Below are 22,104 nucleotides of genomic sequence, written 5' to 3'. Positions count from 1 at the left end.
CATCCCCACACCACACCAAATCAACAAATCCCCCAGTTCTGCCACACCACCTAGCTAGCGTGCGTGGTCTCTAGATTTAAAACACAACATTTTACAAGCCATAACCTACCAATACTCTGAAGACCACGCCAAATTAACCTCTTAGTTTTGAAAATATATACTAAGAACTGTTACACTGAGAACTTTCCATCATTTAGAATCAAATTTTTAAATATATATATATATATATATGCACACATAAAGATGATAGAATAATGCTCAATGGGCAAGGACACACAAAGCAAAGAAAAAATACAATGAAATTCACCAAATAAAGATGCTCTTAAGGTACCTGTGATCAAAAGATTAGATCCTGATTCAACCCTAAGAGTCAAATTATCCACCAAGACATTTTCAGAGGGGGTAACAACCTGGAAGACACTTACTATGAGAACATAGAAACACAAAAATGAGAAAAAAGACTCGGGTATATAATTGTATAAATTTCACAAACCTTGACACCAGCAAATTCAATGTAATTAGCTTCACTAATGTAGTTGGAGCTCCCATCTCTCTGCAGAGACGATCTATCGTTAACCGCACTTAGCTCTCTTGATATGACGATTAACTCATGAATGCGGTCAGCATAACCACTGTAAACATAGAGAAAAACCTCAGAATTTTATTCAAGAAGTCACAAGAATTTAGTGCTATAAATGGCACCCAAAAGACCTGTAACACTGCAGTTAGAATGATACTTATAATAATTATAATAAAATGCCTCTTTTATTTTTTGCAAGTGCTGCAAAGAACGGATTGTATAATACCTGAGACGATTAAGTCGCCTTGAACTTATAGAAAGAGTCCCAAGAGACTGAAATAGTGAGATTATAACACTAGTATGATATCTTAAATTGCTTAACATCTCGGCACGACCTATGGTTGAAGTGTCAGGTCGTAGATGGCCAGAAAAGAAGGGCTCAATAATCAAGATAACGGCAACAGTAGCCCCAAGATACTTCAGCAAGAAGTCCTGAATCATGCCAAACCACCAATGATCGTGAAGGACAACACCCATATGCCTAACCAGGGTTTTAAACTTTTGCTGAATGTGAGATTCTTCTCTCCTTTCTCCACCATAAAATGCTATGCTTTCTGCATGTGTCCTTAATCGTGAATGAAGTTGCCTATAATCTCCTTCCAATTGTTGTTCTTTGGACATAAGTTTCCCAAAAGAAGGAGAAAAGTTTCTGATCATGGCCCCTGCTCCTGCTACATAGGCCTGGAAAGAAAAGTAGAAGGTTGAGGTTGCATACCATTAACTGTAATAACTATTACAGTAATCTACACTATCAGAAGATAGTCTGCAAAACAACTGTACCCTAACATCTAAAAACTGAAAGATTTTACAGATTAGTAGTGCAGACAACAGTTTGAAAATTACCAATATCCAAAACACATATTTAGGGCTGGCATAAGAACACAGGCGCCAAGTATAGAGCAGACCATCAGTCACTGCAGTTAGATCATCCTGTACAAGTTCACTCAACTCCGAACAGAACCTAGGTACATCACTTGCAATTCGTTGTTCAGGATTATTAATCCGTCCATCAACATGTGATATTTTGTAATACGCCATATTCTGGAAAAAAAAAGATTAATGAGCAATAAATAGAGCACACTGTTAGAACAGGCAAAACATCATCATGCATTCATTAGGCAACTTTTTTGGTGGGTATTCATTAGGCATCTCAAATTATTAGAAAATGTTTTTTCTTGTGTTAACAGTGAAAAAAAATGGAGAAAATTAGAGCAAGGATGGGATGTGTGCATGGTATATGTTGGACCCTTCCAGAAAGACAGTTTGTAGTGAAATCACATTTTCAAGTTTTAACCTGTTTCCTTGGAAGCGTATCTGGAGAATGCAGGCTCTTCAAGAGAGGCATTTTGTGTGGAAGAAAACTTTGGGAAAAATATTGATGCTAGATAACTTGAGGAAGTGGAACATCATTGTGGGGGATTGGTGTCGTGTGAGAAGTGTAGGTAGTCCATTGATCACCTTCTTCATTGTGAAGTAGCAAGGAATTTACAAAGTTCTCTCTTTATGTTATTTGGTGTTGATTTGAGTTATGCCAAGACGAGAGTTGGTGAGTTGGGTGGACAGGAGGGACATCATAACATTGTGAAAGTTTCGAGGTTGGCTCCTTAATGTTTGATGTGGTGTATTTGGAGAGATTGGAATGCATGAGCCTTTGAAGATAGAGCAACTTCAGTGGTTGAGCTGAAAACGAATGTTTTGAACTCCCACACATGGATAGCAGCTCATGATAGTTTTTTTCTAGATTTTCTAATGACAATAAATTGCTTATAAAAAAATTACAAAAATGTTACACCTAAAAATTGCACAAGATGTTAACTATGAAAAAAGTCCCTTGATACAGCAATCTTGCACACAAAATGGTGACCATGGGTACCTCAAAATAATGAGCATGGATAAGTCTTGTCAATATTTTTCTGAATCGCAGACTTAAGGTCCCTGTAATGTAATTTGAAGTTGAATGCATGGCTGAAAGAAGGAAACACAATAGAATATTTTCTGAAATCAACCGGAAAAATAATGGAACACGTCGAAGAAAAGCAGCACGAAATAAAAATCCTTGTACTTTTGCCAGCCTGTTGCCCAAAGCAGTTCGAAAAACCTGAAACGGTGGAAGAATGGTTATTAACAGAATGCTACAAGAACCACTCTTGGTCAAGTTTTTTTTTTTTATTAACACTGGGTGTCCAATAACACACTCTTGATCAAAGTTTTGTCCATTCCTTATAAGTAAACAATTGAAATTCTAAAATAAGTTTTGTGATGCATATAACTTAAGTTTTAAAAGTTCTCTTTTCCCTTCTCTAAGATACTGAGACAGACGATGTATAAAATCCTTCATTTTAACCTCTACCCATACAAATATCCAAAGTTTAATATAATGAAAATGAGGAAACCCCAGAGAACATTAAAATTTTTGGTTCTTCCATGCTAAGTAGTGACATGTTGCTGCGTATTCAAAACCTGTTATATCCCTCACAGAATGGCTTGTCTTCTCACTTCAAATAAGCCTGATAACAAGCATCATCATAATTGATTTTTTAGAAGAAATTGTTAATATATCAACAATCTAACAGACTGTATTAGATCCTTATCCATTATCCATCAATTAAGAAAAAAAAAATTATTTTTAATTAGGAGAGAGAGAGAGAGAGCAATTGAATCACGATAAATTGCTCATTATCATATATAGTCACAAAAGTAAAATTAGATTCAAGCAGATTTCCTTGTAGTTTGAACATTAAAAAGTCTCGGGCCATAAAGAATAAGTGCAGGGATTCAAGTCTTGAGAGCAGCTATTTCATGCAAACATTTGAAGGGCAGGACCATATCCAAGCCATCCTCGCAAGATTGCACTATAGTAGAACAAACATTTGGGTAATGACCCTTTATATTTAGAGATTTGATATGTTTAACCACTGCTCTAAAAATTGGATTGGCCAATCAAACGAGGCTTTAATGAAAACAGTCATCTTGAACCACCACAATAAAGATTCATCATGGCAAAAATTTATTTTAATGCTCTTGGCTTGCAGTGGTTTGCACTAATACTTACAAGAGAAAACAGGAAATAACAACAAAATCTTATCAAATCCCATGTCTCAAATCTACACACAAGAGGCTTACCACTATAGCTGCTAAAGCTAACAGGTCCCTCGTACCCATTTTTCCCATTTCAGACAGTAGAACTCCAGCAAGGACTTGAAGTGACTTCAATGCTCCTTTCTTTCGGGTTGTTTTCTTTACATTATTACCCTGAACCACTTCTGAATTTTTATTAGTATCATCAACCCCATTATGATGACTGAAAGAGTCAGGCTTTCTACAGCTGAACCGTGATTGCACATAGGCAGCAGTTCCTCCAGCAACTAAGATACCAGTGGCAAGCAGTAGAGTTCTCCTGTGGGACAACAATAATAATAACATAAGCTGCAATGCAAAGAGCAGAAGCAGGGGATGCGCACATTGTAGTAAGCTGAAAACAAATCCATCATCCATCTCAGATCCAGCTATTTGAAAGAAAATAAAAGTGCAGCATTGTGATGAATTGTGTCTTTGCAGCATTGTGTCTTTAATTTAATTGGACGAAAAAAAGGTGATGAATAAATGCACAGCATATCCGGCTATATTTATATTCCTTATTAGTTCTTTAGTATTATTTTTTTTATGGGTAAAATAAATTTTTACTGAAACAAGTAAAGAGTCATAGCCCAAGTACATAGGATGTATACAACTGAGAACACCTACTTACAAGTTAGGAGCTAGAAAGTGACACAAAAAAGTCATGAAAGCTGGGTCCGTTGAAAACACTAGCAGAAGCCCAAAGAATAAAGTATGGAAAGAAACTTCTAAGCTAATCTAGATGGCGCCATTTTCAAAGCTCCGGTCATTCCAAGCCAAATATACCACATGACATAAAAGAATCATTCTTCATATATTAGCAATATGGGAATTCCCCTTTCCAACAAGAAAACAAGTCCACCAGCTATTCGTTATCTAATACAGGCCTTCATTGTAACCAGACATCACGTCCATTATTTCAGGGATTATTTTTTATAAGTAAATAAGCTTTATTAATAAGCAAAATAGGCACTATCCAAGTACAAGGGAACAATACACCAAATAAACCTAAATGAAGGAAGTAAAGGTCTTGGTAGTTTGCTCCCTCCAGGTCTAAAGTTCCAATTCTCTTGAGTGCAAAAAATTCCTAGGGGTCATTGGACTAGGGGAACTTCCCCTTGAATCACTCGAAGTGCACTTGTGGGAAACTCCTTGCGTAGAGCCTGTGCACCCCCGAGATTAGTTGGAATTTTGTTCTCGGATACCCGATGCCAATCAAGATAAAAAAAAAATCCAGGAACCTAAAGCTAGAGAAACATAAGCCATATTCAACATAGAAAAGCGTACCATGAACACCATGTTTCTAAACACTTTAAACATTTTGTGACTATAAAAATCTTTATTAGTAATCATTTCAATGAAATAAACTTCCCCTTGAATTACCCAAGGTGCACTTGCGGAAAACTCCTTGTCGAGGGCCTATGCACCCGCAGGATTAGTCGGAATTTTGTTATCAAACACCCGATGCCAATCAAAAATAAAAAATCCAGGAACCTAAAGCTAGATAAACATAAGTGGGTGCAGCCATATTCATTCGACACCAAAAAGCGGTGAACCTAGCCTGTCTCTCTACTTCACCCATGAAATATCTTGGCTTACCATTAGGTGCTTCCTTCAAATCAAAGGGAATTTGGAATGTTGTGGTTGAAAATGTGGAGTGCAGATTCACTTCTTGGAAGAGGTTTTACTTGTCTAAAGGGGGTAGGCTTAGTTTGATTAAAAGTACTCTTTCTAACCTACCAACCTATGTTCTGTCCTTGTTCTCACTCCCCACAAAGGTTGCCAACCATATTGAGAAGTTACAATGAGATTTCTTGTAGAGTGCGATGGGGGAAGAGTTCAAATTTCATCTAGTGAAGTGGTCAATTATTTGCACACCAATATCTAGGGGCAGATTGGGATCCGTAACTTGATGAAATTCAATCAAGCTCTCTTGGGTAAATGGTTGTGGTGATGCCAACACGAAAGGGGGCCCTATGGAAGTCAATTATAGATTCGAAGTTTGGGGAGGCTTGGGGAGGATGCTGTTGAAATGAGGTATGCGGTCCATATTGGTGGGTATGTGGAAAAACATTAAAAAAGGCTGGGAGATCTTCCTTTTTTTTTTTACAAGTGGCTAGGAGATCTTCCTAAGACATGCACATATTGTGGTGGGTAACCGCTCTCATGTTAAATTTTGGTACAACAAATGGTGTGGTGAACAAAGTCTCAAAGACACATTCCCTACCATTTTTGAGCTTGTACGAGCGAAGGATGATCTCTTGGCTCTCTCTCGTGGCTCCCCTCAAAGGAATGTAGATTTCATTAGGGTAGCACAAGATTGGGAGTTGGACGTTATCACCGAGTTCTTTGCTTTACTGTATCCGTCAAGTGACTGAGGGTATCATAGACAAGATGGATTGGAGCCACTCCAAGAAAGGTAGATTCACAGTCAGATCATTCTACCAAGTTCTAACGATCCCGGGTATGACCATTTTACATGGAAGAATATATGGAAGACAAAAGCTCCTCCAAAAGTAGATTGTTTTGTTTGAACAACTTCCTTGGGCAAGATTCTTACTACAGATGATTTGAGGAAATGTTGGGTAATGGTGTTGGACCGGTGTTGCATGTGTAAGAAGAATGGTGAATCAATAGATCGCCTGCTTCTACATTATGAGGTGGCCAAGACCATGTGGTAAGATTTTTTTGCAGGCATTGGATTATCATGGGTCATGCCTCTTAAACTGGTAGATTTCCTAGCAAGCTGTAGAGGTCTCCAAGGTAATCCTCAAGTGGTAGCAATTTGGAGAATGGCCCCTATATGTATGCGTTGGTGCATCTGGTGGGAAAGAAATGAAAGAAGTTTTGAGGATCACGAGAGGACAATGGATGAGCTTAAAGTTCTTTTTTTTTTTTAAACTTTGTTCTTATGGGCGGGGGTCTTTGATTTCAATGGACTAAATGTAAATGATTTTCTCCTTTCGATTGTAAACCCTAGTTAGGCACTTCTGATGCATACTTCTGGTGTACTTGGGCTATGCCCTTTTCTCTTATGAATAAAACTTCTTAATTACCTATTAAAAAAAAAGGTACAGTGACCACTATCTTTCTATACACTTTAACCATTGAGTGACTGTTAAAATCTTTATTAGTAATCATTTCAATGAAATAAACTTCAATTGACCAAAAAAATTCTTATGCTTATAAATTTTATTTTTTAATTTTTGATTAAGTGAAGATTTTATTAAAAACACAAAATGCTCAAGTATACAAAAAGTGTAAGAAACACCTAACTAGAAATAGGAAAAGAGAAGAATATTGTGAAAATAGCCCATTAAAGTCCGTAGAAGCTGTCCAAAGGAATAGAGTATTTAAAAAGAAAGTTTTAAACTCCTCTATCATCAGCTTGTGGTCCTTAAAATCTATATCATTCCTTAAGGGCCCTACCACCACACCACACATCATGCCAAAATCTAATCTTGGCATCATCTCCCACTTCAAAGCTAACATGATTAGAAAGCTTTCCTCATCCTTTTCTTATGTTCTTCCATAATCCTATCCCAGAAGGTCCTTGGACTTCATTAGAACACCACCCAACCCACAAACACCTATATATAGTGTACAAATGACCTCCACAATGCTTCTCTCTCATTATGATAACTCCAACCCCACTTCCCTAAGAGTGCAAGATTAAGCAATAACACAATCTGAGCTCCTAAACCAATATAAAACATCAGAGAACACATTTTAGCCCAACAAACTAGGTGAAATTTGAAATAATCACCTAACTCATCCCCAAGGAAGTCTCGCTGTAGCTTGTCAGCCTTTCACTCTAAGAAAAATTCCAAGACATGATTCTTGTCGTCACAAGTATTCTACACGCATGTACACTCATCTATGCCCCTATTTGAGCTATACCTTCTTTGAGATCCTAATTAATAGAGCTAGTCAGTCGCTTCAATTCCCTATTCCTATTTTCACCTAAATTAGGAGTCAAATCCAAAGCTTGTTGTTGTACTCGACCGAGTTCAATGGCTGTAAAAAAAAGGTAAACAATTCACCTTTGAACCCATCACAGGACAGCCCCAAAATTATGTCAAAGTTTTCTAGCATCTTTTGTCAATATCAGCTTTTTGATACATCTTGGGTACTCCTATGCTCGATTAATTTTTCCCCCAGCCTCATTTCTCTTCATAAACCCTTTCTGCATCAACTGCAAAGCCCATAAACTTTGTAGGCCCCCAATCTAAGGCCCTCAGGAAAGCACCATTCATTAAAAAAAAAATCCCAAATGCTTTACCAGCATGTTCTATCCAAGTTCACAACCTTCCCCTTTGTATCTGCAGCTCCACTTACTTGTATACCCTGCTCCTTACTTGCATCACTTTATCCATCACACTCCCCTCCTCTACATTGCCCGAATTGCCCCCTACATCGCAATTCGCCAACATCGCCACCTTATTGGCAGCCTATGATTTCAATAGAGGGAAACTCCCTTCAACTGCTGATTCTTCAGTTGCATCCTTGACAGGACAAGACTCAAACTAGACTCTCCCACAGCTTCTGACCCAGATGCTGTTGATTGTCGTAGAGAGAGGCCAGCATATAGTCTGAACCAGATGCAATCCAGGCCTGCTCCAATATTACCTAAATATAATTTGAATGAACTGTGATTTTAATGAATATTGACTAGCAAATTAATTAGGCTTGTTTATTGCACATTAAACAACCAATTTTGTATATATCAAAATTGAACATTTTAATAGACTACAATGTTACTAATCATGGCAATGGGAATAAAGCACAAATACAAGAACCAGATCTATCAAACAGACAACCCAATTTTATTTGGTTTATCTGATCAGGTAGCAAGATTGAGTATCAGTAGAAGCATGCATGTAAGGAAGTTAATACCTCCTTGAAGCCAGAAAACTTCGACCATGCTCGGTTAATTGCAAAAGTTGAAGAGAAGGCATGGCTCAAAATCAACCTTCCCCTATCAACAAATATCAGCAACTATGATAGCTTCCTCTTATCTCTAGGAGCCAAAAATTCTTCAAAACATCAAAAGGAATTGAGTATGATAATCTGCAGTAAAAAATAAGAGAGATCAAGAGGTTTTGAGGGAGAGAAGTAGTAGGAACACTCAATGCATTTAGATTGTGAGCTCTACATACCAACACCATCAAAGTGGTAGCATGAAAATAAAAGTCAGAGAGACATATTTTAAAGGAAATTAAATTTTATTTTGCATCACTCATGAAATTTGGTGCTACCCTTAACCTTATATTTAGGAAATAAAATGGAGATATATGACAGTTAACACAATCATATATCTAAATAGGGCCATAGTAACTGTCAAAGTGCAGATTCACCTTTCCTTTTCAATTTATCACTAACTCTTGGACCAGTATTCTACATCATCTTCTAACCCTCCCCACAAGAAGTCACGGTAAATCTTCTCCAGTCTATTTGCCACCCCTGCAGGCAAAGGGAACAAAGATAAAAAGTACGTTGAAAGATTAGATAATGTGCTCTTAATAAGTGTGGTTCTACAGCCTTCAGACAAGTAAATTCTCTTCCAACCCGCCAGCTTGCATTCGATTTTCTCAACAAGCCCATCCCACATTGCCTTGGATTTATGAGGAGCCCGCAAAGGAAGTCTCAGGTACTTCATAGGCAAGGATGACACCTTGCAGCTCAAGATGGCAGCCACTTCGTTAAATTATTAACCAAGCCAACTTGCATTCGATTTTCTCAACAATTCCATTTTCTTAGATCGTTTTTCAAAGCTTTAAGCTTCCCGGCCAAAACAAAACTAGGGGTGCCCGTGGGTTGATAAGAGGCCCACCACGATCTAACTTTCTCCTTAAACCCGTTGACCTTCAACCACATATTCTTGAATTTAAAGTATCTTCGTCCCCCGTGAAGACCCCCACAATCTAATAAGAGGGGGAAGTGATCAGAGCAAAGCCTAGAGAGCCTTTTTTGGCAAAGGTTGGGGAAGTGGACCTCCCAGGAGGGAGAGACAATGAACCCGTACAACCTAGACTAGGCCCTCCATTAGATCAAGTGACATCTCCTCCCGCCAAAGGTAGACTCAAATATAAGTGCTGAAAAGTCAGCCATGGCTATACCCATGCTAGAATCCCTTGATCTTTCACTCGGGAACTGAGTGACGTTGAAATTGCCTCCAATACACCACGGAATACTCCACCAACTACACAAACCAGTGATCTCATACCAAAGGAGTTGTCTTTTGCTGTCGACATTTGGCCCGTAAACTCCTAAGAACCCCCAACCGAAACCATCTTCTACATTCGAGAAAGAGCATGCTACCGAAAATTTGCCGACGAAATCCTCCACCAAATTAACTACTCTCTTATCCCACAACACTAAAATGCCCCCTGAAGCACCCTTGGATACAAGAGTGGTCCATCCCACGTAGGGGCAATTCCACAAGTTTCTTATTAATTGTCTGTCAATAGACTTCAACTTAGTCTCCTACAAACAAATCACATTTGCCTTCCATTCCCGCAATAAGTTCTTCACTCTAAGGCGCTTGCTCGTGTCATTCAATCCCCAAACATTCCATGAAACATGGAATGCTGAGGTTCACCCTATCATCGTGTCTCCCCCTGCTCGCACTTCCTTCCCTTGCATCATAGTTTATGGAGCAAGCAAGCCTCTTAAGCTCCCTATCCTTTTTAGCGGCAAATTTGGCAAGAAGTGGCTGTCCTACTTCCAGGGCAGTGAGAAGAGCTTTAAACTGGTCATCAAATCCTTCGCATGAAATCCCAATGTAGTGACGAAGTTCATCTACCTTTTGTAAAACCCAAGAGCCAGTGGCAACGAGCATAAAGGACTAGGTACGTCTCCGGAATCCCCCAGTTCCGTGTCAACTCCAAACTCCTTGCAAACTAACTGTAAATCAAACCCGAGTGAAAACTCAACATCCCAGAGAACCCCATCATTCGATGACTCATCATCCCCTTCTGCCACTGTGCACAGAACCCTTGAGGGGGTCTCTAATTCACAAAACGATGGATGAAGGCCTTGGGCCCTAAAAAGAACCTCTGAGGGTCGAGAGGGACCAGATTTAAGCAAAGGGTCGTAGTAGCCTTCAAACCGAGGCAGCCCAATGGAGGATGACACCTCCTCGCAGAAGGCTCTTCTTGGAATGTGGCTATGGCAGTACCATCAAGAAGGGGATGCTCTATGGAGAAGCATTGTCGATATTAAATACAGGAGCATTTGGGGAGATTGGTGCTCTAATGCAGTAAGAGGGGCCTACGGGGTGGGTGTTTGGAAATTCATTCAGAATGGATGGGAAGATATACTTGGTAATTTCATACTTGAGATGGGAAGGGGCACGCGAATCAGGTTTTGGCATGATATTTGGTGTGGTGATGTGGCCTTGAAAAACGTTTTCCCCTCTCTTTATAGGATTGCGTCATATAAAGATGCTTCTGTAATATGAGCATCTCTGCTGATTCTCTTCATTGGTCCATGAGTTTTTCTAGAGCTGTACAGGATTGGGAGGTGGACAACATTGTTGACTTCTACAATGTTTTATATGCGCTGAAAGTGCAAGCAGGAAGGGAGACTACCATGGACACATACAGGGAATAAGAAATTTTCAATCCGCTCTTATTACAAGGTATTGACGGTTCACCCCTCTAATGCCTTCCCTTGGAAGAGCATTTGGAGGTGCAATGCTTCCCTCAAAGTTGCTTTCTTTGGCTGGTTGGCATCCCATGGGAAAATATTGACTATCAACAAGCTGAAAAAGCGTGGCCTTTACTTAGTAGATTGGTGCTTCATCTGTAAACACATCAGTGAATCAGCAGACCAACTGCTTCTCCATTGTGAAGTAGTCAAGGCTTTATGGGATGACATCTTCACTAGGCTTGGTCTCGCATGGGTTTTGCCTAGGAGGGTGATGGATTTATTGTCATGTTGGAGAGGGATTCGGTGTCACGGTCATATTACAGCTATTTGGAAGATGGTGCCTCTATGTTTGATGTGGTGGACATGGATTGAAAGAAATGGTCGATGTTTTGAAAGCGTGGAATGCTCTCCGGATGGTTTTAGGACCTTTTTTCCATCACACATTGTTGCTTTGGCCTTCACCTATAGTATTGAACAGAGCGAGTTTTTATGACTTTTATGCTACTTTTCATATCGAGTAGTTTGTAACTAGGCTCTTTCTTGTATACTTCTTGTGTACTCGGGCATTGGCTATTTACATGGATTAATAAAACTTCTTACTTATAAAAAAAAAAAATTAGAAATCTACACAATTCCTCACATACTCCTAGCAATTAGACAGCACCCAAAGAGACTTTCCCAGGATGTGTTGCCCAAATTAGAAAACCCAAGCACTTCCTTACATGTGCCTAGAGATAAGTCAAATGCTCAAAGAGCCTAAAACCTTATTGCGGAGAAAAATGCCATAAATACTGGACTTAAAATCAGATCATGATGAACTACATGTAAGTTGTAGTGCATTTATATCACCATCAGATAATCATCTATATCAAGGTTTGCATAAACTCAGATGAACCATTCATGCAATCTGGTTCTTTTTTTTCTCCCTCCCTCCCTCCCTCTGTTCAATTCAGTTCTTTGTTTCCCCTCTTTGCTTTTAGGATCGAATTTCAAATTGAATGTCTTATTACTAGATTTTTCCTCCTTCCTTTTTTTTTTTTTTTTTTTTTGCGTATGTACATGTTTCTTGAATATTCATTGTTAATTAAGCTGGGCATCGCACGGCCATGCCTAGCATATACCATTTCCGAGATCAAGAATCCCTTAAACAATACCAGACACCTAGCAGATATAATTTCAACAATATAAATTGCCACAAAATAACATCATCCAAAAAAAAAAAAAAAACAGAGGAATTCAATTCCCACAGTCCATAGGAATTTGAAGTTCCAGGAAAGTATGCCGGTACCTCATTATTCATCGGCAAGAAACAGAAACGCCGCCATAAGAAATGGAGCTCCTTCTTCTCTTCTATCTAACTCTCATCTACCAGTCCAAGCCAAACGTCCGAGACACTAAATCAGGCGGACAAGGAGAGCTTTCCGATCGAAAACCCTAGGATTTCCCAATCCACAAGAAGCCTTTGAATAGCTGGTAAAGAACCGGACATCCGAATCGAAGAGCGGAAGACGAGAGAAAGAGTAACTTCTACTGCCACGGTCCACTACAACGATTTTTCTAGCAAAGATAACGGGCGATGATAAAACGAATCGAGGAGCCTTCTCCCAGTCCCAGCAAAATTTTCGGTCCCTCAGGCTCAGACACTGGGCAATATTTATTTTATTCTGTTCTGCTTACTATATACATGCATATGCATGAAGGGATAATAGGCTATGATTCTCAGAGGACATGGCAGCAATTTCTCTTTGTACTTTTATCTCCCTATGACACGCTCCTTTGCGAAGAAAATTGATGCTACTACTCACCTGTGCCTACCTATCAACCACTTCAATCTAACCGTTAGCTTTTGATCTTATTTTGGCTCAAATTGCGATTGAATTTTAGTTTGTTTTATTTCCATCGGGAATTGAACATACCTAATTTAATTGCTACATTGGATGATCCTGATACTACGTTGGGTCTGACTATTCACACCAACCATGTGTGCCGTAAATTTGGCTACTTTTGTTCAAGTATAAAAGCTATGTTGTAGGGGGCCTAAGAAAACAAAATTAATCGAGAGAAAATACCACTCTTTGTCTTATCGCAAGAGACTATATTTACAGTCATGTTTGTATTTCATGTGTTATAAATCCATTAAGTAGAATTCACTCTTAAAAATTGACTTATAAGATAATAGCGTTTAGAGACTTACAAACTACCAACTAATGGTGTTTAAGAATTTATAAACTATCAATTAATCTCATACTTAGTCGATGTGAGATAGTAACAAGCATCATGCTTCGCAGTAGATCTCTACGATGGCCTCGGAGCTCACACGAGCTGGCTATGCGCTGCTAAGTCTTTCCTAATTCTGGATGAACACGGTCATGTCGATATTACCTCCCGTGCCGCACAATTGCAACCTGCCAATATGGATTGCATACGTGGAGTGACTCTGATATCATTTGTTATCAACTCATTAGATAAAACTTATCCTTAAAAACTGGCTTATAAAGAAAGGGTACTTAGAGGCTTAAAAATCACCAATCAATCTCATACTTTGTTAATGTGAGATCGTAACAAGGCTTACAAGAAAATGATGATTAGGGACTTATAAACTACCAACCAATCCCATACTTAGTCGATATGAGATTGTAACATCACATATAAGTATATTTTTAGAAAAACGTGAAAAACAAAATAATCGGATTAGAGATATATTTTTATAAGAGGTTTCAAATTGATTTCATCGAGGCTTCCTTTAAATATAAAGTATCTTCATATTATTTGTAAATAATAATGATATAATTTATGAATAATAATAAAATGATAAAATAATCGTATTCTCAAACACAACTTGTAGTTGAAGAAAAAGGGCTCAATGATGTAGCGCACTTTCAAGTCTTTTGACTATGAACAGTCAGTCAGCCACACGTGCAACCCGGGGCTTGACTATGCACAGCTACTCCGCAACTGAACAATTTTAATCCTGCTCAACATTTAATATTTACCTGAACAATTTTTTTTTGTCCAACTCTTTTTAAAATAAAAAATTCCTTTCTTTAACCATTATTTACTATCTCATATTCTACATCTTATAAAAAATATTTATATAAAAAATTATAAATATAAGATATAAAGATAAATAATGATTAATGTATAATATTTCTCTTTTAAAATTGAATAAATGTATTATCTTAGTTGGGAGTTGAGGTGGGTGCGACTGCGATGTGGGGGCATTGCTTTTATTTGTCCCTATTTCTTTGAGGGTACGATGCGTGTGTAGCACGGCCCTTCTTACTTCTTTGTGAGGACTGAGGACGATTTTAGTCGAGTCTAGAGACTGGTCCCGTACCCGTCACCCAGAAAATCACATCATATTTGCTGCGTCCTTGAATATTGGATTGAACCCCTCATTTAGTTGGATTTTGACCTCTACCGATCTTCGTCCCTTCTACCCTTTCCTCATTCTTCAATCTTCAATGTATTTATGAAATGGTTTCTTTATTACTCTACCGCTATCACCTTCCGCCAATATTGATATCTTCTTTTCAACCAATTACGAATATTATATATATATATATATATTCCCTGGAGAAATAAAATCAAGAATACAATTCTCACATGTGCGTTGCAAGCAGTCATTTAGGGAGTTTTAGAAAAGATAAGCGCTACCGTCATAATAAAAAATTATAAAAAATAATTTTATAAACTGACGTTACTTCATGTGATCCGTCAAATCTATTTTATAATAAAAATAATTTTACAATCTGATGAACCATATCAAAGTATATGAATTTGTAAGATTATTGTTGTACAATTACTATATGACTAGAATATTTTTATTTAGAAAAACGAAAAATGGCACCGCCTCAAAGTAGTATATCGTTCACAAGTATGAAGTGTCACCATAGAAGGCAGACAGAAAGACGCTAATCCAAGCAAATCAGAGTACATATTTCTCAGCTAAAAACTTGGAAAAATATATAGCCAGACATTATCATCCAAAAACAGAAAGATGTAATTCAAATTCAATAACCCCATGGTTTCGTATGTACAAGCCTCTTAAATCACTTGAAAAGCTTCACATAATTTAGACCCAGTATTGCTCTAGACTCCAAATCTCATCATTTTTCTACAGTTGAATTATAACATGAAAAATTGGTTAAAGAAAAAGTATTTTTTGACAATGAAACAAAAAAGAAAAGACAGACCCAAACAAGGTTTTACTGTCCCGCAGAAGACATACTTGCCAATGTATCAAGGTGGCAGCTATAGGTGTTGAACATGAAATAAAAAAAACTAGAGCTGCTTAATTCATGTTCTTTTTCGGCCACAGTAAGTGTTTCCATTTGATGATGGCTCACTCATGGTTCATCCCCTGCAAGCTGCACCTTGTATCCATGCTTTATATCTGTTCCATATTCAAACACAGCATTCAGGGTCCGACAGGAAAATATGTAAAAAGAAGAAAATGAGCACGGTATAAAAACTTTGCAAGTGAAAGGTTCAACTGAAGAAAAGGGAAAACAAAAATATAGTAACTAGTAAGGAATGGGACATTTGGAGGAAATAAACAGATAAAGAACAAGTACAATGGAGACTGTAGCTGCCTACAAAATGGACTGGTTTGGTTGCAATATTAATAGATGTTATAGTATTAGATTTAATGTTACATTATAAATTTAGATCTACATTTAAGTGAATAGTTATCCTGTCAAATCTTATGGTCCAAGGTCTTGATCACAGAGAGGAATATTTTCTAAACTATTAGATAAAATCTTAATCAATTCAAGACAAACCTACTTTTTGCAGAACAGCCTAGCTTTAAAAACAATAACAAAAAAAAAAAAACTCAAATTTCAATTTTACACTTTGTAAAATGGTAATTAAACCATCCACACCCAATCATGGAATTAATACCAATCTATAGCCCAAAAATTAAGTCGAAAAAAATGACATCTTTAATGTACTCTTATGATAATTGATGCTGCAAACCTTTCATTTCTCCAGGGTCCTTATGTTAGTTAATATACATCATCAATCTTACCGTCAATAAAGTAATGCAAGTATTAGAACTCTATGTGTCTTCACCAAAAGGTTTACCAAGTCTCTTTTCGAAAACTACAAAAGCAAAGCAGGTACTAGAAAATAGCCTAAAAAAGGGTTAATATTATTTTTGATAGGTAGAAAAGGGCTAATTGTATTGATATTTACCTTAGCTAAATAAATTAAGCATTATAGTCAGAGAAAAGTCTAGTAATAATTTCTTGAGCTATGTAAGAAATGTGTCTCTCTTTGTTTTTTTTTTTTTCATGTTACCAGAGAGTCATTAGTTTCTACAAAACCATTTAATCTAAATATTCCTGAGCTTCACATGAAGCTTTGGCGAAGCATTTTCAAAGATCCAAAATGCCAAGTAAATGAATATACTAATTCTAGACATCTCAAACAGTACCTTTTATTGAGGGTTTATCATATATATCTTTCTCATCATTCTTCCATTCACTATCATCATCTTCATCCCCCATCTCATCCCTTCCATCATTTCCTATTTCACTTTCACTAGCTGTCTCCCACTCGGAATCATCAGTACCTTGGCCATACATGCCACCTGCATCACCCTCACAGTGGACACCCCCATGTTTGATAGCTGCCTCCCTAAATAACCAAGCTGCACGCATCTGCTTCTTCACTAATCGTTCAGCATAGTCAGGAACCTTATTTTGTCTCAATGATAGATCAGGGTCGTTTGACTGAGAGCACTCATTTATGAACAGAATGGCATCCAACAAGCTCTCCTTAGCTATGCCTAGCATGTCATATGCCTGAGCTCTTCTCCACAGGCTTTTTGCATGACAGTTAAGAGGGTTGTGAAGACAAAGAGCATGTGTAGCATCACTTATGGCAGCCAGGGGCTGTTGCAACAGAAGATGACACTGAGCACGATTACTGTACAAAACAACTCTCTCTTTTTTAGATCTCACTGGACACAATGCCAATGCTTCTGAGTACTTTGATGCAGCTCCAGATATATTTCCTGATGAAAACAGGGAATTTCCTTCAAGCTTGACCACTAGTGCTGCAGCCTGTTTAATGTGGAGATCTTCTTTTGGCATACTTTTTTCCCATTTCAATCTCTGCCTAGAATTTAGTAGTTCCTCGATCTGTTCTTTTGTGTGGTTGCTGAGAGAGTTGCGTCCAGTCCCTTGGGACTGGATGCATTCCTGAAGAACATTTACAATGGAATCACCAAGCTTCTTGTGATCACCTAGCGCTGATATTTCTGCAAGGTCTACGAGTGCTGGTACTGCCTTATCTATCACCTGAAAAGCAATTTGGGAAGCATTAAATGGGCGGGTATTAGCTGAGTCTATATCTCGAAGAGCAGAAAAATCAGAAGTAGGTTGCTTTCTTCCTAAGAAGTTCCTCTTATCTTTTTTTCTTTTGTTTTTCTTGATGAGTAATCGAAGATTTTACTAAGAAGTTTCATCTTGATGTTCACCTAATCATATCCTGTGATAGCTGGTGGTCCAACCTGCTTTTTACAGCAGAAATTTCAACTGCAATTTGAGTACGCCTACTAGTTCTAACTTTCAAAATTCAATATGCACGAAAATATTAATGTGATATACTGGTGTTTTATATATGTACATTTAGCTATTAAACCAAGCAAAAACTACATCAAAATTACAGCAACTATAAAAAATAAGACCTCATAAAGATAACAACTGAAGACATGCCCATCCAAACAATTTGAGAAAGCTTGACCATCTTGCATCACTCATGCAAGGAATACCTATCATGACAATAAAAGTGATCTATTCCCCAACAACTACATAAAATGATATGCTCCTACATGTGAAGGACTTTCTAAGAGAGAAATAATACGTTTTTTTTAATAGGTAAAGAGAGAAATAATATGTAGCGATAAAAGAATAACACGACACAAATTGTGCTGAAAAAATTCAGGCCTTCAAAATGATTTACATCTCGTATTGTTATAGGTCCAAACAATGTCCATGATAAAACTGAACTCAAGCATCACATGTGATGTTTTCAACATAACGAATAAGCATAAGAGAAGTTAATATAAAGCTTTAGTGGAAGGTAATTTCTACATCTAAAGTTTATGAGGTTAAGCATACGAGAACAAAAGAAAACTCGATAATCATCATTGGAAAATAAAATTGGATGCACGGTCACGTATAAACAACACAGGTGAAAAGGATATATACCTTATGACATGTGCTGGGGTCTTGTAGCAACCAGAGAAGACAATCTATAGCCATATATTGCCAATCATCTGAAGATCGCGCAATATTGCACAAGGCTTCAATGATGCCAGGACAGCTAGCAACAGGTCCCCTGCCCAGCTTATGATGGCAGATTGTTCTTAATAAACCAATCCCAGCAGGTGAGTTTTCATTAACAAGTCCACCCCACATGCCCGGTAGCTTTATTAAGAATTCAGGCTTACATATAGTAGGGAGAAACTCTGGTTTAAAAGCAAAGCAATTAATGAGCTGAAGGGACCAGCACTGTAACTGACTTGCCCATTCCTCTGCCTTCCTGGACTCCATTTCAACACCACCCATACCACGTGTAAGAAGATCACAGTGATAGCTGGGCCTTCTATCGATGTACTGGTAAAAGTGTGAGTAAACTATTTCCAGGGAACTCATTGCTAGTTGAATGGAAAGCTCAAGAATCTCACCATGACTTGCTACAGCAGGAAAAGTGATGGAATATGTAGCCAAATGTCCTAAAGCTCGAACTGCTACTCTTCGTTCAACCCAAGTCAACCTACCTCTTAAAAGTTCAACTAAGGGAGGGATCACTCCAGCATGAACAGAACTTTCAGCAAACTCTTCCATGTTCATGGTATAGGATCCAATAATATGAGCTGCATAATAAGGAATATATATGTTTTGGTCATGAGAAAGCCAACGGCGATTTTTTAGGCCCTTCCATATGAGTGCAGCCATGCATTCAAAAATTCCCAACTCGATGAACTCTGGGTCATTTGGATGTGCCATAGCAGTGTTCCAAAGACCACTGATTGGGAGAACCTGACCGTCATCCTCCTGTGAAGGAAGTTCTCTAAAATACTTCAGAATACTTGCTCTGCGCTTACTCGGATTCCCTTCCTTCATAACGCAGAAAAAGCACCCTGGGTACGGACAGTCAGATGATACTTTATCCATGCTTAGTAACTAATTATTAGGTGTTCATAGAGTTGACTAGTTAATTCCTTTTCAACTAGATGAACAGAATAAATACTTCAACGCTGCATATAAGTGATAAATTGGATTAGTTTGTGCAGGAAATCAGCTTCTAATTAAAACAATAAACAATCCAAATGCTACAACTCTGAGCAACATAAACGTGTGGCAAGAGAACCTGTTACAGGCACTGAGATGAAAGATTGTAGATTCTACATAAGAACTTAACCACAATATTACTCATAATACAGATTGCGTTCCTTTAATTTGCGAACCGTTTGACAGGTTTGAATAAAATATCCACTTTTACTAAATTTTTCTCAAGGCATTATTAGAAATATACAATTCGGTTTTCCTGACATGACTGCACAACTTTACTTTTAAATATGTCCCAATACATATTTCCTAACACTAATAACTCTCAGACTTGAGGGCTATAGGTGCGGAAAGAGAAAGTTAGACATTCCATCCAATCGTATTCATAATTTAAGATTGAGAAATCAAATTTAATAGCCTGTTAACTACACAAACTACAAGAAAAACAAGTGGATTAAGCAATTTATGCTTCTCATGATTATTGAATCCATACAAACCATAGAAATCAGATAAAATGTATCATCAAATCGATACATGGCACACAATTTGCATGCAGTGCAAACAAGTTCACAATTCTATGTATTCAAAAGCCCAAATTGCCAAAATTCTGAAGCAACGGCATCTTGAGTGAAGAAAGATAAATCTTTTGTCTTTATAGAAGTTCCGTTTCCAGGTACTTTAGTCAATTCAACTAACAAGGAAAAGGAAAAGGAGAACAGCAGAGTACATAATATAAAGTAAAAAAGGAAATCTTCATCTGATCAAATCAATAATGAAGACGTCGCTAAATCAATAAAATAAACAACGTCAGAGTTCTCAATTGAGCAAAAAATCCAAGAAAATTGAGGTGGCCACTCTAGAACAAACAAACAGTACTACCTGAGCTACATTTTCCACATCCATTAGATCTAAAGGATAACCTCTTATCAATGAAGAAATTAAATAAAACTAGCTCGTAAATAAGATCCAAAACCCATGATGCTCAAAACCACAGTACAATTCAACCAACAACCCTCAGACCGAACGGACCAAAAAAAAGAAACCGGAACAACAAACTTGGACATGAACAGTGAGACAAAGGTAAGTAGAAAAACACATGTGAAAGCGGAAACAAAGACGGTGGGAAATGAAAAAGGAGATACCTCGGACGAACCCGTTTCGTACAGAGAAACAAGTAGAAGAAGGAACTATAAAAAATAAAAACTCCTTAGCCGAACCGAATAAAAGGGGAAAACACGCTTTATGTGTATGTATATTGCTTTTACTGTGATATTGATCCTTGGTGTTTCTGCTTAGTAAAGAGAGAGTGAGGTAGGAGTGGCCGGCACTGGCAGCAGTGGTGCTTTGCCTAACATAAAACGGTTGTTTTTGCGTCTGTCTTCGGGTCTTGACTATGACAGCCAACAAGATCTTGCCAAAACAAAAAAAAAATAAAAAAACCCCACTGTTTTAAGTTTTAACGCCACCCCCGAAACGCTCTATTTTTTCCAGTTTCGCCGAGAGAAAAGATCCCTTATTCGGTGTCCCCACGCGCCGCACTCACCAACCCCGCTCACGTAAGGATTAGATGGAAAACGACTCTTTTATCTTAAAATTTTATTCACATTTTAATAAGATTATTTTAAAATAGTCATGTTATCCTTTATTCTGAATATTCTCATAAAACAAATATTAAGGTTTTTTAACTTTTCTATTTTATTTAAATCTCTGTATTACGTGATTGTCCTCCAAGTAAAACATAATTATAAAAAATTTGTGTCCGCTTTTTAAATTTTGATCATACAATTTGATATAATTACAATAACAGAATTTAAAATGAAAAAAAAAATTAATTAAAAAAAATTATTTTTTAATTATAATTTTAAAATAATATTTCATAATAAGTTTTTCTACTCGTCATCTTTACACTACATACTTATTAAAAAAATAAAAAAATAAAAAATAAATATATAATTTAAAGATGATGAATAAAATTTTTCTTTCACAATTAATAGTACTGGATACAAGGTGCAACAAATCTATACAAGAGTGTTTTTCTTACACAACTTCAAGCGGTAATTTCAAATGGAATCGTTGAATTACAATTAATATCATGGAATTAAAAATACTGTTTGATTTCACGTTATGATAGCCTGATAGGGAAACCAAATAAAGAAAAAAAATAGAGGAAATAATTATGGAAAAAATGTGAGGCCGGAGAGCGCGTGGGAAAGAGTTATGATAGTAAAAGGTTAATGAGAATGGGCCTGGACCAGCTTCATTTATGATTTTCAACTCCTTGGTTTGAATTGGAGATAACGAAATTACGTAACAGTCCCCCTAATCGTTGCAGTTGGGATCATATACGGACAAAATTAATCTAATGATAGCAAGGGTCAGCTATTTTTTTTTTTTTTTTAGGCGGGTCAGCTATTTATTTGCATAGAGCTCATGTCGGAATAATTTTAGAAT

General features: G+C 37.4%; 2 protein-coding genes across 5 annotated transcripts in view; both read right to left on the bottom strand.

Moving 5' to 3' along the window:
- LOC109013229 (ABC transporter D family member 1-like) overlaps window positions 1–13,217 on the bottom strand; it is a 29,015-nt gene extending 15,798 nt beyond the window's left edge. The window contains exons 1-8 of one of the 4 annotated variants that reach the window (XM_018995244.2): window positions 12,639–13,217; window positions 8,594–8,767; window positions 3,704–3,977; window positions 2,454–2,678; window positions 1,424–1,621; window positions 807–1,261; window positions 494–632; window positions 332–410 (exon numbers count right to left, since the gene is read on the bottom strand). In XM_018995244.2, coding sequence (XP_018850789.1) covers window positions 332–410; window positions 494–632; window positions 807–1,261; window positions 1,424–1,621; window positions 2,454–2,678; window positions 3,704–3,977; window positions 8,594–8,655 — 1,432 coding nt within the window. In that variant the 5' untranslated portion in view covers window positions 8,656–8,767; window positions 12,639–13,217. Of the gene's footprint in view, window positions 1–331; window positions 411–493; window positions 633–806; window positions 1,262–1,423; window positions 1,622–2,453; window positions 2,679–3,703; window positions 3,978–8,593; window positions 8,768–9,054; window positions 9,161–12,638 lie in introns of those variants that run through there. The other 3 variants (XM_018995243.2, XM_035693935.1, XM_018995245.2) reach the window with 3 other exon arrangements.
- A 2,089-nt stretch (window positions 13,218–15,306) lies between these two features.
- On the bottom strand, window positions 15,307–20,990 carry LOC109013231. Its single transcript, XM_018995246.2, has 4 exons — window positions 20,796–20,990; window positions 18,571–19,622; window positions 16,791–17,658; window positions 15,307–15,746 (listed from the first exon to the last, which is right to left on the bottom strand). The coding sequence occupies exons 2-4, from the start codon at window positions 19,537–19,539 to the stop codon at window positions 15,700–15,702; spliced, it is 1,884 nt and encodes a 627-aa protein (XP_018850791.1). The 5' UTR covers window positions 19,540–19,622; window positions 20,796–20,990; the 3' UTR covers window positions 15,307–15,699.
- Between the last annotated feature and the right edge of the window lie 1,114 nt (window positions 20,991–22,104).

This window comes from Juglans regia, chromosome 1 (assembly GCF_001411555.2).
Source record: "Juglans regia cultivar Chandler chromosome 1, Walnut 2.0, whole genome shotgun sequence".
NCBI classification, from domain to species: domain Eukaryota; kingdom Viridiplantae; phylum Streptophyta; class Magnoliopsida; order Fagales; family Juglandaceae; genus Juglans; species Juglans regia.
Note: the sequence above shows the minus strand (reverse complement) of the source record. Positions and strands in the feature narration are given on the sequence as shown.

Excerpts from the sequence above, each read along its gene's own strand:
- LOC109013231 (XM_018995246.2), bottom strand. The coding sequence starts at position 19,539 with ATGGATAAAGTATCATCTGACTGTCCGTACCCAGGGTGCTTTTTCTGC. Across the intron at positions 17,659-18,570 it reads ACCCCAGCACATGTCATAAG|GTGATAGATAAGGCAGTACC; the intron begins GTATATATCCTT and ends ATTGCTTTTCAG. Across the intron at positions 15,747-16,790 it reads TGATAAACCCTCAATAAAAG|ATATAAAGCATGGATACAAG; the intron begins GTACTGTTTGAG and ends AATATGGAACAG.